This window comes from Thalia democratica, chromosome 7 (assembly GCF_965202585.1).
Source record: "Thalia democratica chromosome 7, ktThaDemo2.hap1.1, whole genome shotgun sequence".
NCBI lineage: Eukaryota > Metazoa > Chordata > Thaliacea > Salpida > Salpidae > Thalia > Thalia democratica.
The window spans coordinates 57,189,949-57,205,397 of NC_139171.1; the positions used below are offsets into that span (position 1 = coordinate 57,189,949).

General features: G+C 28.3%; 1 protein-coding gene across 1 annotated transcript; it reads left to right on the top strand.

Annotated features, from left to right (window-relative positions):
• Positions 1 to 7,991: 7,991 nt before the first annotated feature.
• On the top strand, positions 7,992 to 8,868 carry LOC145841738 (uncharacterized). Its single transcript, XM_082949092.1, has 2 exons — positions 7,992 to 8,129; positions 8,456 to 8,868. The coding sequence occupies exons 1-2, from the start codon at positions 8,051 to 8,053 to the stop codon at positions 8,857 to 8,859; spliced, it is 483 nt and encodes a 160-aa protein (XP_082805218.1). The 5' UTR covers positions 7,992 to 8,050; the 3' UTR covers positions 8,860 to 8,868.
• Positions 8,869 to 15,449: the final 6,581 nt, after the last annotated feature.

Sequence of the window (15,449 nt, forward strand, 5' to 3'; positions counted from 1 at the left end):
TTTTTTTAATTTTATCACATGTACTTAGTTTATTTTGTTTATTATTTTGTAATGTCTGTTTTTGTATTGTATATATTTTTTTGCCTTGACTTAAAAAAAAAATTATTAAACACCCCATAAAACCTAAATACTTACTTTTTTTTTCTTTGTATAAAAATATAACGGTTCAGTTTTGAACAGACTAATTTTATTTTGTTTTTCTTTATTATTATAGATAATCTATATTACAGCACTTAAAAACTAATCAAGTTAACAAATACTAATATTAGTACTTATCTATTTTTAATTTAAATTTTGTAAACAAAATGCTAATGGTTAGTCATATTTTAACTTTATTTATATTTTTATTTTAGTTCATTGTTCTGTATTTTGCTTTACAGCTTTTTTTGTGTCTGATTAACTGCTCTGCAGTAAAACGGTTTAATGCAATAAAAATTGAACTAAAAACTTGTATTATTTCTAATTTAACAACTGTTGTTTTTTAGCAAATAAATTATAAGTTTTAAAAAAATGAGTTCAAGAATTCACTACAAGTTTTTGGGCGAAAAGTACTCCATAGCGTTTGAAGAAAGTGTAATGTCAGTAAAAAATATCAAGGGAAAAATCATGGAGAAATTAAAGCTAAGATCAAAAGATGATGATCTAGTTTTAACCAACACTAGAACTAACCAAGGTATCATAATTATTTCAAAAATCTAACTGTTTTTGTACTTGTAAGAATTTGGTTGATAATTTATAACCTATAATAATGTATTTTATTGTAAAAGTTTATAAGTTCTTTTTACACTTTGAATAAAAAACATCTACTGAAAGTAACTAACCTGTTATACAGCTAACAATTTATAAAATATTTCTAGAACTCACTGATGAGTCGGAACTTGTAAAAAAGCATTCCAGTCTAAAAGTTGAAAGGATACCTAGACGAAGAAGAACTGTCGTATCTAAAATATATAGAGTGTAAGTTATGTTTTTGTTTAAATATAACTGTTTATTTTGCTCACTAGTTGATAAAAAATTTTACTTACAAAACTTTTCATAGTAAGATTGTAAGTATTATATACGCAGTAAAAGAAATTTAGATGTCTTAATAATAAATTATAGAAAAGTTTTTTGTTTAAAGAAAACGTTCTAAATGTTTTTCAAAGAACTATTAATAATTCTGTTAAATTTTCTAGACACTTCACAAACGAGGTTTACTTTTTGTTGCTTAACAGTATAAATGAATGTTGTTAAAAACATAACCTAGAATTAAATAAAATTTTCGAAGTTAGCTTGAAACCATGCAAACATGCATTTGCTGAGTCAGCAAAATTTTTAAAGCTTTATTGTTCATTTTTACCCTTATCCCTAACTCACCATCCCGAAACGGTTGGGTGTCACTTTTGCACGAAGAGTCACTTTAGCACGATGGGAAACTTTTGCACGGTGTCACTATTGCACAGAGGGTCATTTTTGTATGGAGGACCACTTTTGCACAAAGTACGCAATCAAAGAGGTACGCACCCACGTAAAGTACATACCCGCGTTAAGTGTATCATAAAACTTTTCTGAATTGTTTATTTCGAGATTTAATGTGTAGTTTACGCGTACTTAACGCGTAACTAACGCGGGTGCGTACTTAACGCGGTTGCTTACCTCTTTAAGTGCGTACTTTGTGCAAAAGTGACGCCGTGCACTGGTGATTTTGCGTGCAAAAGTATCCCCGTGTGATAAAGTATCCCCTGGGCTAAAGTATCGTTTGTGCAAAAGTGACCCGCTTTCTACCCAAACATATAAATGGTTAAGTAAAAATTTAATTTCAATAGTTGAAATACAAAACTAATTTTTAAAAAGCTAAAAAGATTTTGCTGATTCAGCAAAAACGCAAGTTATTTGCACGTTTATCAAGCTACCTAATTTTCCAAACGGTCAACTTCAAAAGATATACTTTTTTTAAAAAACTGATGATTTTCAAAGCTTTTTTATATTTTAAGAAACGTATTTAAAATAACAACAACGGTACAAAATTCTTTGCCCAATGAAATTGGTTTCGTATACAGCTTATTTTAAATCAGTGGTTTTTACTGTAACAGTACATGCCTGTTTTACCTAATACTTTTAGTAAGGATGTATTCAAAACAAAATTACAAAATAGTTTGACTGATTTGACTCGATTTTTTTTATATATTGACTGAAATTAGCTAATCTTGTATGAAATATTAATTTAATTTATATGTTAGGACAAAAAATGATGAAAAAAGAACAACGTCAATAACAATAAATAAGGAAAGTGTGGAGATTTCAACCGATAAATCTGCAGTAAAAGTGGAAAAACCCGCGAAAACTAGTAAAGAAATACCTGCGAAAACCAGTAAAGAAATACCTGCAAAAAGCAGTAAAAAAATACCAACCAGTGAAAGTTCAAGTGAATTACCAACCAAAGATAAAACAACAGAAATACCACCAATTTCTAAATTTGAAAAAATACCCCAAACTTTAACATGTTGTTTGTGTCTCGGATTGTTGGAAAACGCGGTTATAACCTGCTGTGGCTACCCTTATTGCGAGGCATGCGTAGACAAGCACTTGACAGAAAGTGATAGATGCCCGATACGAAACTGTGCGGCAGTTTTGTGTAAGAACATAAATGTTGTACCTACTTGGGATATAAGAAAGGTTTGTTTTGAAGTCGCGGAAACTTTTGTTGATTTCTTTTTCGAACGTGAAAAAATATTAAATTTAGTTTCATCATCTACTTGGTGTTGTTTGTTTATTAAACTTTTATTATTTGTAACTTAGTTCGTAGGCAACAAATGCAACAAAAGTATTTGATAAAATGTAATAGTTTTATATAGTTAGCTAGACAACAGTTTGCAGAACTTATAAAATAAAGTTTAGCTTTTGTTTTTGCAACTTAAGCTGATATTGTTATTATTTATTTAACACTACACAACTTAGTTTAAAAAGAAGTATAAAAAAGTATAGCTCTCATTATTGTTTTTATACCAAAATTGACGATGTTGAATAGGAATTTAAACTTAAAAAGCTATTTAGTTGTTTACGAGTAGATTTTAAAGTTTTTATCAACTATGCATTACAAACTAATATCTAATTTAGGTATTTAAAAAATCTTTATAGTTTACTGTTGCTTCCATATAAACTATGTTGGTTTTAAAATACTATTTTTTGAAGCTCCTTAACTTTTATTTTACTTATAAAAGTCACTATTTTAAAAGGTTTCATAACTTTTTTAACAACAAAAAAAATTGAATTAACGTAAAGTTTTATAACAACTATAAATATTTTCTTTTCCTTGTAGTTTTTTTTTATAAATAAAGTTCTGCATTTTAATGTTTTTTAGAGTGTACAAAAGTACAAAACCGACCCATCTTCGTATGTGGACATATTCGAAGATACAAGCAACCATGGAAACGACAAACAAGAAGAAGGTCCAACAAGCACTGCCGAAAAAACTGTCAAGGTTTCAGACTTGGAAAAAGTTCAAACCGACTCCACTGTAGCCCTGCAACAAAATACTCCTTCACCCGCCAACCAGACACCATTCGACAACTACATCAAACAATGGAACGCCTACTACGCCAACCAAGCGTACATGGGGCTCCAACCAAGCTTTCAGGCCCCTCCGGTTTACAAAATGTTCGATAACGGGATAGTGGTCAACACCAGTGTTCCGCCTCCTAACATGGGTGCACAATTTGTGGGGAAAACCCAACTCGCCCCGCAACGTCAAAACAGGCAAAACCATCATCAAAGTCGTGTCAATTTTCACAGAAATCGTGAGAATTTCAACAGACCGTATAACAGGGACGAAAGATGCGTTAAAAGACGTCGCCATTCTCCTGAGAACAGAAATTACAACTGTTTCAGAAAAACTTCTTACTGCGATAAGTCAAACTCCTACAAGTACGGCCACACCAGTAAAGAAAATCTGCACGAGAAAAGAGGTAGAAAGACGAGCAGAGACTACAGCCAATCTCATACAAACAAAAATAGGGCTTTTAGTCGTGATGGTTCAAGAAACCGTAGTAGATCTAAAGTCGAATACAAAGGCAGGTGCAACACAACTAAAGAAAATATGTCTCGAACGGACGGAAACCGTAATGGTTTAACAAATCGCAGCAGGTCTAGAATTGAATATGAAGTCAGGTACAATGTTCGTTCAGAGAGAAGTGGTCTAAGAAAGCACCCTTATCACAAACACCACAGTCAATCGAACATGCACAACCGTAAGAGATCTAGAAGTCTTAGCAGGTCTAGAGCTGAACACAAATACAGGTTGGACTATCACGCAAAAAGAAGCCATGTTCAAAAGCTTGATGAGTACACAGAAAAACGGTCGTTTAATAAAGAAATATATAGACGCAACAGGCGTGACTCTTATAACATGAGAGACAAACATGACGACGCGAGGTACTTTGAGCACGAAAAACAAATTAAACGCGAACGTTTTTATATGAACGATGAAAACATTGACGGCAGTACTAAAAGAAATGACAGAAGAGATTTTTATCGAAACAAAAGAAGAAGCCAATCGAGAAGCCGAATGCCTGCCCCCAAAAGACAAAGGCTCGTGTCGACAACGAATAAGTTTGATGAAAAAGAAAATTACCCAACGTATGGTCAGATCAAAAACGATAAAAATATTGAAATAACCTTTAAAAGAAACAGCAGAGAGTCAAAAGATCAAATCAGTCGAGTAGTGAAAAGAGTGGTAAAAGAGAAAAACACCGGAACACAGGAGCGAAGGCGAAGGAGAAGAAGTCGGGATCATCGTGACGAAATAAAACACTCACAACGTCATATAAGCAGGTCACGTGATATGAATCATCATGATGACGTCAGAAGATTGAAATCCGTTGTCGTTGACAACAAAAGAAGTTGAAGCACAAACCATTTTCTGCTACAACTAATCCGAAACTTTAGATATATATTTTTCAAAACAATTCCTAAACTTATTTTCTATTTGCTGCTCGTTTTCAAATATTTTCTAATATTTGTTTTCATTAGTAAAAATAAACTTTAGGAAACATTCAATTGTGTTCGTATAATCTCATTGTAAAAAGTTTATATACTTAATTAATTATTAAGGTAAAGAAAAAATGTTTGTTTATATAATAACGTTTACTTACTCGTTTTTTACGCTATTAGTATATTAAAGTAATTTCGTGAGAAAAAACTACAGAAAAATATTTAAAAATATTAGAAAAATTATATTTAAAGTCGAAGTAACTTATTGAAAGACTAATTTATATTTATAATTATTTTGAAGTTTTGTAGCCGAACGCTTTTAAGTTGTATACGATGTAGGTATTTTTGCATGTAACTTATTCAAGTATCTAAATTTTATCTTTTTTATATAACTAAAAATAGTAATAATCTTTTTAAAATTTGTTTCACTTATTTTCATGACTTGAACTCTCAATACACACATGCTTTTTAGAAACAACCGAATAACAATCAATAAAAAAGTAAACGTAAGTATATCTATTAGTTTAAATAAATTTTAAAAGATAAATTAAGAACAAAGTAAGAGTAAACAATTTAAAATGAATAGTTTTTAAACTTTAAAACAAAAAAATATTTACCAATAAAATAACAAATAAGAGAATCGAAAAAGTTTAAAGTACGCTCAACACTACTCAGTATAATAACGTAGGCGTTTTTTTATTGAAGCAGAAAGAAAATAATATAAACCAAATTTTAATAAAATTTATGAAGATTTAAAGTTATCCAATGTTGTTTGTATTTGATAGCAGTTTTATATGGTTTTTATAATATAGTTTAGTATTGACTGTGTTTAGTTTATTTAATGTTTCTAGACAGTAAGTTTTTCTTAAGTATGTTAAAAACTTTTTTGTTTCATTTAGATTTAAATTTTCTTTTAATAGTTATAATATAATATTTTTAAAAATTTAACAAATAACAAAGTGAGAAAATGACTTTTACATATAGTATTTCCTACTAAAATAAAAGTATTTTGATGATACATGTAGTGCTTATTCATTTATCCGGACTTCACTTATCCGGACAGTTTCAATCGAGAAATATTCTGGTCTTTAACACAAATTTAATTGTATGGTACAAATATTTAAGCTTTCATACTGTAAGAAAATTTTAGGTTTATCATAACTTCAGCAACTAAGTCCATTATTATGACGTTGTAATACTATTAAAGCTTACGTTCAAATTTTGTTCAAAAATTGTTTAGTTATCAAAATTTTTTGTATGTAAAGTAAGTTAGTTTTTTATATGTTATTTGAAATATGACGTAAAGTTTTTCATCTAAATTTTTAAAGTTTTTTTTTAAATTAAACTCCAGTTCATTTTAGAAAACGAATGTATAACAGTTCTTTTACGTTTGAATTTATTTTCAAACTGTACTATAAAAGTTGTTAATTGAAACACTTTTTGTTTATGATGAGGTGCTTGACAACTTTATTTGTTTTTGTATATAAGTTATATAAGTTTGACACACTCAACATACCAGGTTTTAGAAATTGATATGACATAAAAAAAAAGAAGAAAACGATTGTACTAGTAATTGAAAATAAATTAAAAGTTTCTAAAATTATAAAAAATGTGCTAAAATTTTTTTAGTGGAGCAGTTTAGCATAGGCAGGTCGACTTTGTACAACATTTTGAAACGTGAAGAAAAACTTTAAAAGTTTAAAGTAGAAAAAAAAGGAGCCGAGCTTTTATTATTTACTATGCTTTGCATAATATACAGCATTTATATTATATTAAAAAAAAAATTTTTGTACTTATCCGGAAATGTTTATAGAAAAATCTTGCCCAACATGTCCGGATAAGTGAATAAGCATTGTAGTAATTTTTTTCATAACGCATTAGGAAGTTTGAAAAAAAAAAGCAGAAATTAAAAGAAATAAAACCCTTAGTTTATTTATAATGTTTTTGTAAACAATTTTTAGCTTTTATCTTAAATGTAGTAATATCTCTTGTTTAAAAATAAAAGTAAAACTTAACATTATTTACTTTTTAGTAAAGTAATGAAATTAAACTTAGTCAAACTAACTTAGATACGTGCAGTGACTTTGAAAACTGTTTTAAAACACTTTATTAAAAGCAGTTTTTTCATGAAAAATACATAAATTAGTAGTAATTTGTTAGTCACGTTTTAATGTGTCATTATGATAAATTTACTCATTTTTAGTACGTAAAATTTTTACTAATAAAATTTTGTAGTTTGCAGCATTGGTGTTTATTCTAAATTTTTTAACATTTTTTAGCACAATAGAAAGCACGTTGCTTAGTTTAGGTTATACTGAAAAATCCAAAGCAATTTGAGTATTTGAAAAAAAATAATTTTAATTTTTAGTAAAGTAACAAACTATAAGGCAAAAATGAAAATAAAATATAATAAGGAAGCAAATCAATTTGAATACAGTATATGTTTAATTTATGCTTTTATAAGATGTATATAAAAACTTGTATTATTGCATTAAATGTTTTAAACTCAATAATTTTTTCAATAGCGTTGTTAGAACAAGACTTGTTTTAGTCAATTGTTTATGTGCTCAAAAAGTTGTGTTAAAAGTATTAACATAAAACAGATAGTCTATGCAAATTTATTTTTTAAGTAGTGTTAAAAAGTTTGAACAATAGTATACAACTTATGAATTTATTGCATTTACAAACAAAACCAAATGTTCAATGTGTAATAAGCATTTAACTATATAAATTTTAAAATAAGATTATGCGCATTTTAATTTATTTTAAAAAACACTTCAAACCTCTTTAAGTTTTGTTAAGAATTTTAAAGCTCATTCTATTTGCAAAGAAAAAAATTTAAGTGCTTTATACGAAAATTTCTTTACGAATTAAAAACAGTTCATTAATGTTTGTTTACTTATTTCAAATAGGTCTGTTTATTTAAAAACGATATAGTCTAGAAACAATAAAGATATGTTGAAAATTGTTTTATTTAGTAAAATGAGCTAGAAGTTAGTGATTTAAATTTTCTAACGTCTAAAAGAAAATTAAAAATTAAAACTGTAAAAACTTTTTTTTAAGTTTTTTTGATATAACGAGTATGAGACCTGCCCCGATTCAACCTGTTCCTAAACAAATACCACGAGGGTTTCAGTGTAGGTCAACATGTATGTGTCCTAGTAAGTTTAAAATTTTTATGAATAACTTTGTTAAGTATTAAAAACATGCAAGTCTTAAACTACTATATAATTTTATAGGTTATTTACCAAAAGTTTAATAAACGTATGCGTTTTTTTGGTAGTTTTGATTATGATGTTTACTATTTCGCAAACTTTTAATAAATTATGTACAGTCTCCATTAGATTTTCTTAAATTATCAAAAATTTTATGCATGGTTTGTCTTTTTTATATAACATAGATTAATTAAAGAACTGATGAATACCACATGCTTTACAAAATAAATTTAAACTAACATCTACAAAATTATATACTTATTTTCAACCAGGTATAATCAACACGTGCACCATGCTGGTTTCAATGGTGGGGATTTTCACCACGATACCCTTCTACGTGAACGAGCAGGGCCACAAAGTGGACGCCGCGCTGTACATAAACCTGGCTAGCTTCGTAACATGCCTCCTATTCCTCGTGTCCTACGGCTACAGCTGGCACGACCGGGTCACCTGCTTGAAACTGTTTTCCACCATAATCGCTTTCCTGTTCGCAATTGCCTACATGGTGGCGATATTCATCGCTTCGTTGAATCAGACGGGTGATGAGAGTGCCGGGTTGGTTCTCCTGTTCGCCATCATCATCAACTTCAGTCTGTTTGTGTTCAGGGCGATCATAGGGCTGGTCGTTTATTTTACGAGGAAGAACGCCAGAACTGATTTGTCGAACTTGTATTGAGTTGGTGAGCTGTGGGATTAAAAAATACTTTATAAAAAATTTTTGAGTTTATTTTATTTAAAAATAACTTTTTGTTTTGAAAAATGAGATGTTATGACTGTAAATTTAAGAAAAAACTAGTTTTGATGTAAAGATGTTGTTTTAAACTCATGTAGATTTTTTCTTTAACGAAATTTCTTTGAATTTTAAAACATATAAATTACTAATATATGCAAAATTCTTTTGGTAAAAGAATAAATAGTTGATAAATATCTGAAATCTTTTTTACTTACTTTAAAGTCGACCTTGTATAAATAACTACAAAATTAATAAAGACTGTCGTATTTACTTTTAGAACCGTTATTAGATTTTTTATCTTACTTTCAAGGAGAAAAGCCAAAACTGATTTATCTTATTTATATTGATATAATTTACATACAACTATAAAGGTATGCTACAGTTTTTTTTTTTTGAAATTTTTATGTACCTTGCATAAAAAAAGTTAAATCTTTTATGATAACAAAAAGTACAGCAAAATAAATTTGTTTTTGTATTTGTTGACTTATTGTTTTTTATTTTTTTGATTTATAAACTGTTTTTAAGAAGCAATATTGGTTTTTTGATACCTAAATTTCTTAAAAGTTATTTTATCAATACAATAAATCATTTTTAATTTTTGTATTTACTTTTTAACGTTTAATCTTTATGCGGCTGGTTTTAGTTCAGCATTTTACACAAATCAAAATTAATTTTAAGGCAACTAATTTTTAGTTTAATTTAATCTCATTTATTTTTTCTAAATGAATTCTTTAGCTTGTAAAAAAACATAGATTAAATGTAAAATTTATCTAAGAAAAGTATTTAGAATTTGAGTAAATAAGTTGAAACAAATGTTCTCAACTATTTGCATACTAATTTAATACCAGACGTGTTTTGAACGAGTATTCTTTGCTTTGGTTTCAACAAAATAGAATTTTGATTCTATTCAAAGGAAAATTCTCAGATTTTTTAACTTGAGTTATCTAAAAACTTTGTTTTAAACAAAGCAACTATTCAATGAAAGAATAAATTTAAACTTATAATCAGTATAATACATCACTAAGCTTGTTAGCAAATCTGTGTTTAAAGTTTTGTGTATAATATTTGTAATCTAATATTCAAAACCATCAAATGCAGTTGTAGAAATAAGATTGTTGATCTATCGCATTTTAAAGCTTGATAAGTTTACTTTTTATTAAACTACTTACTGTTTACCATGATTAACCTCCTTTGATTAATCTACTTAGCTGTTGAAATTAAAGTAAGTGGCGTTAAAAAAAAAATTATGATACTCAATTGTTGTATTTAGCTTATTTTATTAAAAAAGTTCTGTTTGGATAAGTTTTCAAAAAAGCGAATTATTTTGTTCATGTTTATAAAATAGTGATACTTTTCCGACTAAAGTTAATTAAACATATAACGGTATAAACAACTATTACTTCAACATTCGAATTATCTTACCAATAGAACGTAAATAAGCTAGGATAAATAAAGCTTTTAGTTAGATAAAGTTCTATTGGTCAAAATAAAAAAGCTAGAAACCTCTAATTATTAAAAAAAATAAGTATTTAGTTGTTTAACTTTTTCTATTTATCTTTTTGTGTAGTTAGGTCATTAACATAATATTAAAGTTTTAATTACAATTTTTTAGCTGTTCATAAATGTTATACAATTCGTACATTTTTATATGTTTTTTTATAGCTTTAGTAATGCTAAATCAGTAGTACTTACAAGTAATACTTTTACATTCAAAATTAAAACTTGATTTTAACTTATTGGAAGAATTCGGTGTCTTCTAATATAAAATGTCTAAAATCGATATAATATTCTACGAACTAGAACTATATTTCTTTTAATAAGCTCAGTTTTAGTTATACAACTCGATCAATTTTTTATAACTAACTCGTTGTAAAATAAAAGTAAATATTATTATTTCTGGTAAATTGTGCATGATAAAAAAGAAATATCTGGTATACTAAACTTATTTCACTCTATCGCGTAATAACTATAAATTACTTATGCAATAAGTTTAATTGCAGTTGGTAGAATTATGTAGAGATAAAATTAGATTTCTTCGAAGAAGCTTAATTTTACAATGGAATCAAATTACCATAAATGACTCATTTATTATCATATATTGACTGCTTGCAATAATTATACTCAAATTTAGCTTTATTTTAACCTCCAGAATTTAAAACAATTTCACCTTTTACCGAATTTACATTAAGCTTGTTTTTTATTTCACATAAGTTTGTTTTAACATTTTCAAAAATTTATTTTTTACTGTGTTATATAAAAATTCGTTCGTTTCCATTTACTACCTTACATAGAAATGACCTTTAAGAAAAATAAAAGAAACATGTTTCACTTTTCTGAAAAGGTAAGATGGCATGTTATGACATATTAGTAAGAAAATAAATTATTAATGCGAAATATTGCAACCTCAGTGTTTATCTGATTAAATTTCAGTTTCATACTGGTTTGAAATTTAATGTATATTACAGGCGTGTGATAAAATTCAAAACTTTTTTTTCAGCCTAACAACAAGTTGAGTCTAGATGATAATGTGAAGTAATAACAGTCTTTAAATAAATTGGTAGTTTAAGCAACTTTTGAGATACCATATAAAAGTAAACACATGCTTTTAGTTTTTCAATAATTATTTGTATAAAAGAAAAATAGTTAGCAGTTTGTTTTGTACTTATTAAAGTTTTATAAAGAACATGGCAGAGTGTAAATTTGACAAGTTTTCTTTTTGTTGTTGTAACTCAAATAAAATTTCAATCCGTCTAGACATGGATTTTTACTTTGGCTATTTCAGGCCATAGCAAATGTGAGTCATCTAAGAACCATCACGGGTTCTAAAAGCTTGTTTTAAAAATTTAAGATATTTTTGTACAACCCTACTAATCAGATTAAAAATGTTACTTAAAAAATCAATAAAAATTATACATTTTTTGACGAGAATAAATAATATAACAAAAAACTTAAAACTTGATCGGTTTTTATAAAATATATTTTTTTTGTCTTGCTTTTACAGTAGAGCGCTATAAATTTTTATTAGTTTATTATCGATTTTAAATTCTTTTAAATATAAGTTTCTTGTTTCAAAGTTTTCATTCTACATTCTGTCTTGCTTTAAAAAGAATGAAAATTACTAAGAATAGCCGCATAAAGACATCATTTACATCGATTGTAATGTTGTTTAAATCGATAAGACTGAGGGTTTAATCACTCATGTTACTATTAATAACTGAATGTTTAAATTTAACCATGTAACATTTTCTCTATTTATAATGCTTTGAGTCTTTTATTTCTGTTTGAGAATTAATTTGAAATATTTTAACTGACCTCGAAACAGTTAAGTAAAATTAGAACAACATACTAAACTATGGTCATTTTTTATTTATAAAACCTTGTTTGTATTAACATTAACTCAAATTAAAACTTTTAATTGTTGAGTTACAAAAAAAAAAAATAAAATACTTTTATTAAATACTCTAAACAAACATGTTGAAAGTTTTACATTGTAGCTTTACAAAAAAAATCATCTGCTAAATCTTTCTACGATAAACAACTTTGTACAGTGTTTTGAAATATAGTTTAGTTTTTGCTTCCAATACCTAAGTATCTAAAAAAGGCGTGTTTGTACTTATAGTCTTCTTTTTAATTACATTAGCTTAAATTTATTAAAACCAAAGTTTACGATGAAAAAATCGTACGTAAAAAAAACATACTAGCAACAAAATTGTTTAGTTTGAATATTTTTCGCTTTTAAATATTTCTAAACTTATTTTTATCCAACTTCAATTTTAAAACTTTGAGTAAAGTCTTTTTACTCTCTCTATTTACAAAACTGTGCAAAAATATTGAGAAAAACTGATAATTAAAAGTATTTTGTTAACAACTTAACAAAAAAATGTACTATTTTTAGAAGATTAAACTTGTAGTAAAATCTATTACAAACTAGTACATTCTAATACAAAAAACATCTTTATTCTTAGTTATTTAGTGTTTTTGGCTAGTTCATGTTAATAAAATATAAGAAACTAGTTCATAAAAAAAAGATTGTTTGTTAATCGTTTTAGTTTGTTTTTAATATGTAATCTCAACAAAAAGCCAAACCGCTTAAATTACGAAATTAAAACAGTAGTTTTTTTTGTTGAAAGTAAAGTAATATTTTGTTTTGAGTTTTTACTTACTTTTAATCAAACATAAAAGAATTAAAAACTGATCTAGAGTTTTAACTTGGTTTTTAATGGTTACTAAATTACATTTAGTACAAAAAAACAGTTTAATAATTTTTAACCAGTGATATTTGAATCTAAAAAAGGCTCATAAATTAAGATTGTTCTTGGGAAATAATTGGATGTGTATAAGTAAAGTTTAAGAGTTTTAAAAGCTTAAAAAACAACAAAATGTTAAAGTAACTAAAACTTATTTTACTTTTTAAAAAGTGATATACATTAAACTATACGACAGAAAACAAAAACTAAGTTAAAGAATTTGTTTTCAGCACTAATCAAAAAAGATTTATAAAACCTACTAAAGCGAGCAAGACAGTTGAAAAACTTAAAAATTGGCTTCAAAAAATTCGCATGACTGCAATTTATAAAGTTCAAAACTCAAAAAGTTCACATACGAATGAAACAACTGCTGGCTTCGAAATATCCACATGACTGCACTATACTACTACACGTACTATGCGCAATGTTTGTGAGTTTACTAAAAATTCAACTTTCGAAATTTCAAATCAAGCAAGCTGAAAGTTCAACATTCGAAACCTTCAAAACGCTTAAAGGAAGCAGGTTGAGGTTTTTTTGAAAAGATTTGAAGTGCAACGTTCAAAAACTTCAAGTGAAAAATCCGCTGGTGACAAAATATTCACTTGGTCGTGCGTATATAACGCACACTGTAAGTAATAGTGTTTAGCTAAAAGTTCAACATTCGAAAATGTCCAAAGGAAGCAGGTTGAGGTGTCGGATGTGTGTAACGCATACTAATATATGTGCATAATACATAACGGTTCAAAATTTTCCAAACTCGAAGTTGTTCAAATGAAGCAGGTCAGGGAGTCGTAATCTCTACATGACTGAAGGTAATTATGAAAATTCAACATTCAAAATGTTCAAATCAACCAAACTAAAATTCAACGTTCAAAAACCGCTCAAATGAAGCAAGTTAAAGTTCAACATTCGAAATGTTCAAACGAAGCAGGTGAGAGTTCAATATTCAAAACGTTCGAAATGTTCAAATGAAGCAAGTGAGGGTTCAACATTCGAAACAATCAAATGTTCAAATGAAGCAGGTGAGAGTTCAACATTCGAAACGTTCGAAATGTTCAAATGAAGCAGGTGAGAGTTCAACATTCGAAATGTTCAAATGAAGCAAGTTAGAGTTCAACATTCGAAACATTCGAAATGTTCAAATGAAGCAAGTTAGAGTTCAACATTCGAAATGCTCAAATGAAGCAGGTGAGAGTTCAACATTCGAAATGTTCAAATGAAGCAGGTGAGGGTGTCGGAGGTTTCCTGGGCGGGGCTGAAGGGGTAGCACTTGACCAACCGCAGCTCGTGGTTGTCGATGTACGCCCTCGTGTGGAGGGTGCTGTCCGCCACCGAAGCGTAGCAGGACTTGCGCAGCTTGTGCGTGTTTGGCAGGAACAACAGCACGTTCTGAGTGACCTGTGAAGAATGAAGAATAAAATAAATGACCTGTGACGAATGAAGAATAAAATAAATTAAGTGAACAAGTTTTATTACAAAAATAACAGATAAAACTAGGTAAAAAGTGAGTAATAATGGATAAAAGTAAGTGGATTTGAAATGAGAAATGTCATGCCGAAACTTTACACGTTAAAAAAAATTAAATTGAATTGAAGTTATTGTTCCGAGTAAAAAGTACCATATGAACAATTAAAATGACAAAAGTAAAACGAAACCTTCTATAATATCATGAATGGATTTAATATATATAAACAACAAACAAAACACTTTTACATATAGACACAAAAAAAAAGGATCAAAATAAATAAACTAAATTAAAACCAACAAAAGAAACGACAGAAATTAAGAAAAAAATGACAAAATTCAAACCTTCCACTCTCTGCGATCGATGTTGACGACGGAAGACTGGAACACGGAAACCACCTTGTTCTTGTGCTGCAGTATTTCCGCCTGCCTGAAGTTCGTCGACGCCCAGCACGGCACCAGCAACTTGTCCTTCACTCGGTACAGGGGTGTGAGGGCGACCAGCACCACCTTCTGCTTCAGCTCGTTCCTGACCACCCAGAACTTGGGCGGGAAGGTGTGGTTGGCGCAGCCGGCTTTGATTTCCTTCGTCAGGTTGAACACTGCCACGTACTGAAAAGTAGATAAGATTTTTTACTATATTAAATCTCTACTGTGCAGTGAAACATTTTCAGCTGGAAAAACTTTTTGAAAAGTTAGTTTTAAGCTTTACTTTTCATTGTAGTTATTGGAGTTACTTTTTTTTAATAATGTTAAATCTATTCGGCTTCCTTAAATAAAAAGTTGGATAAAATTTGAGTGTTTCGAGACGTACTGAAAATT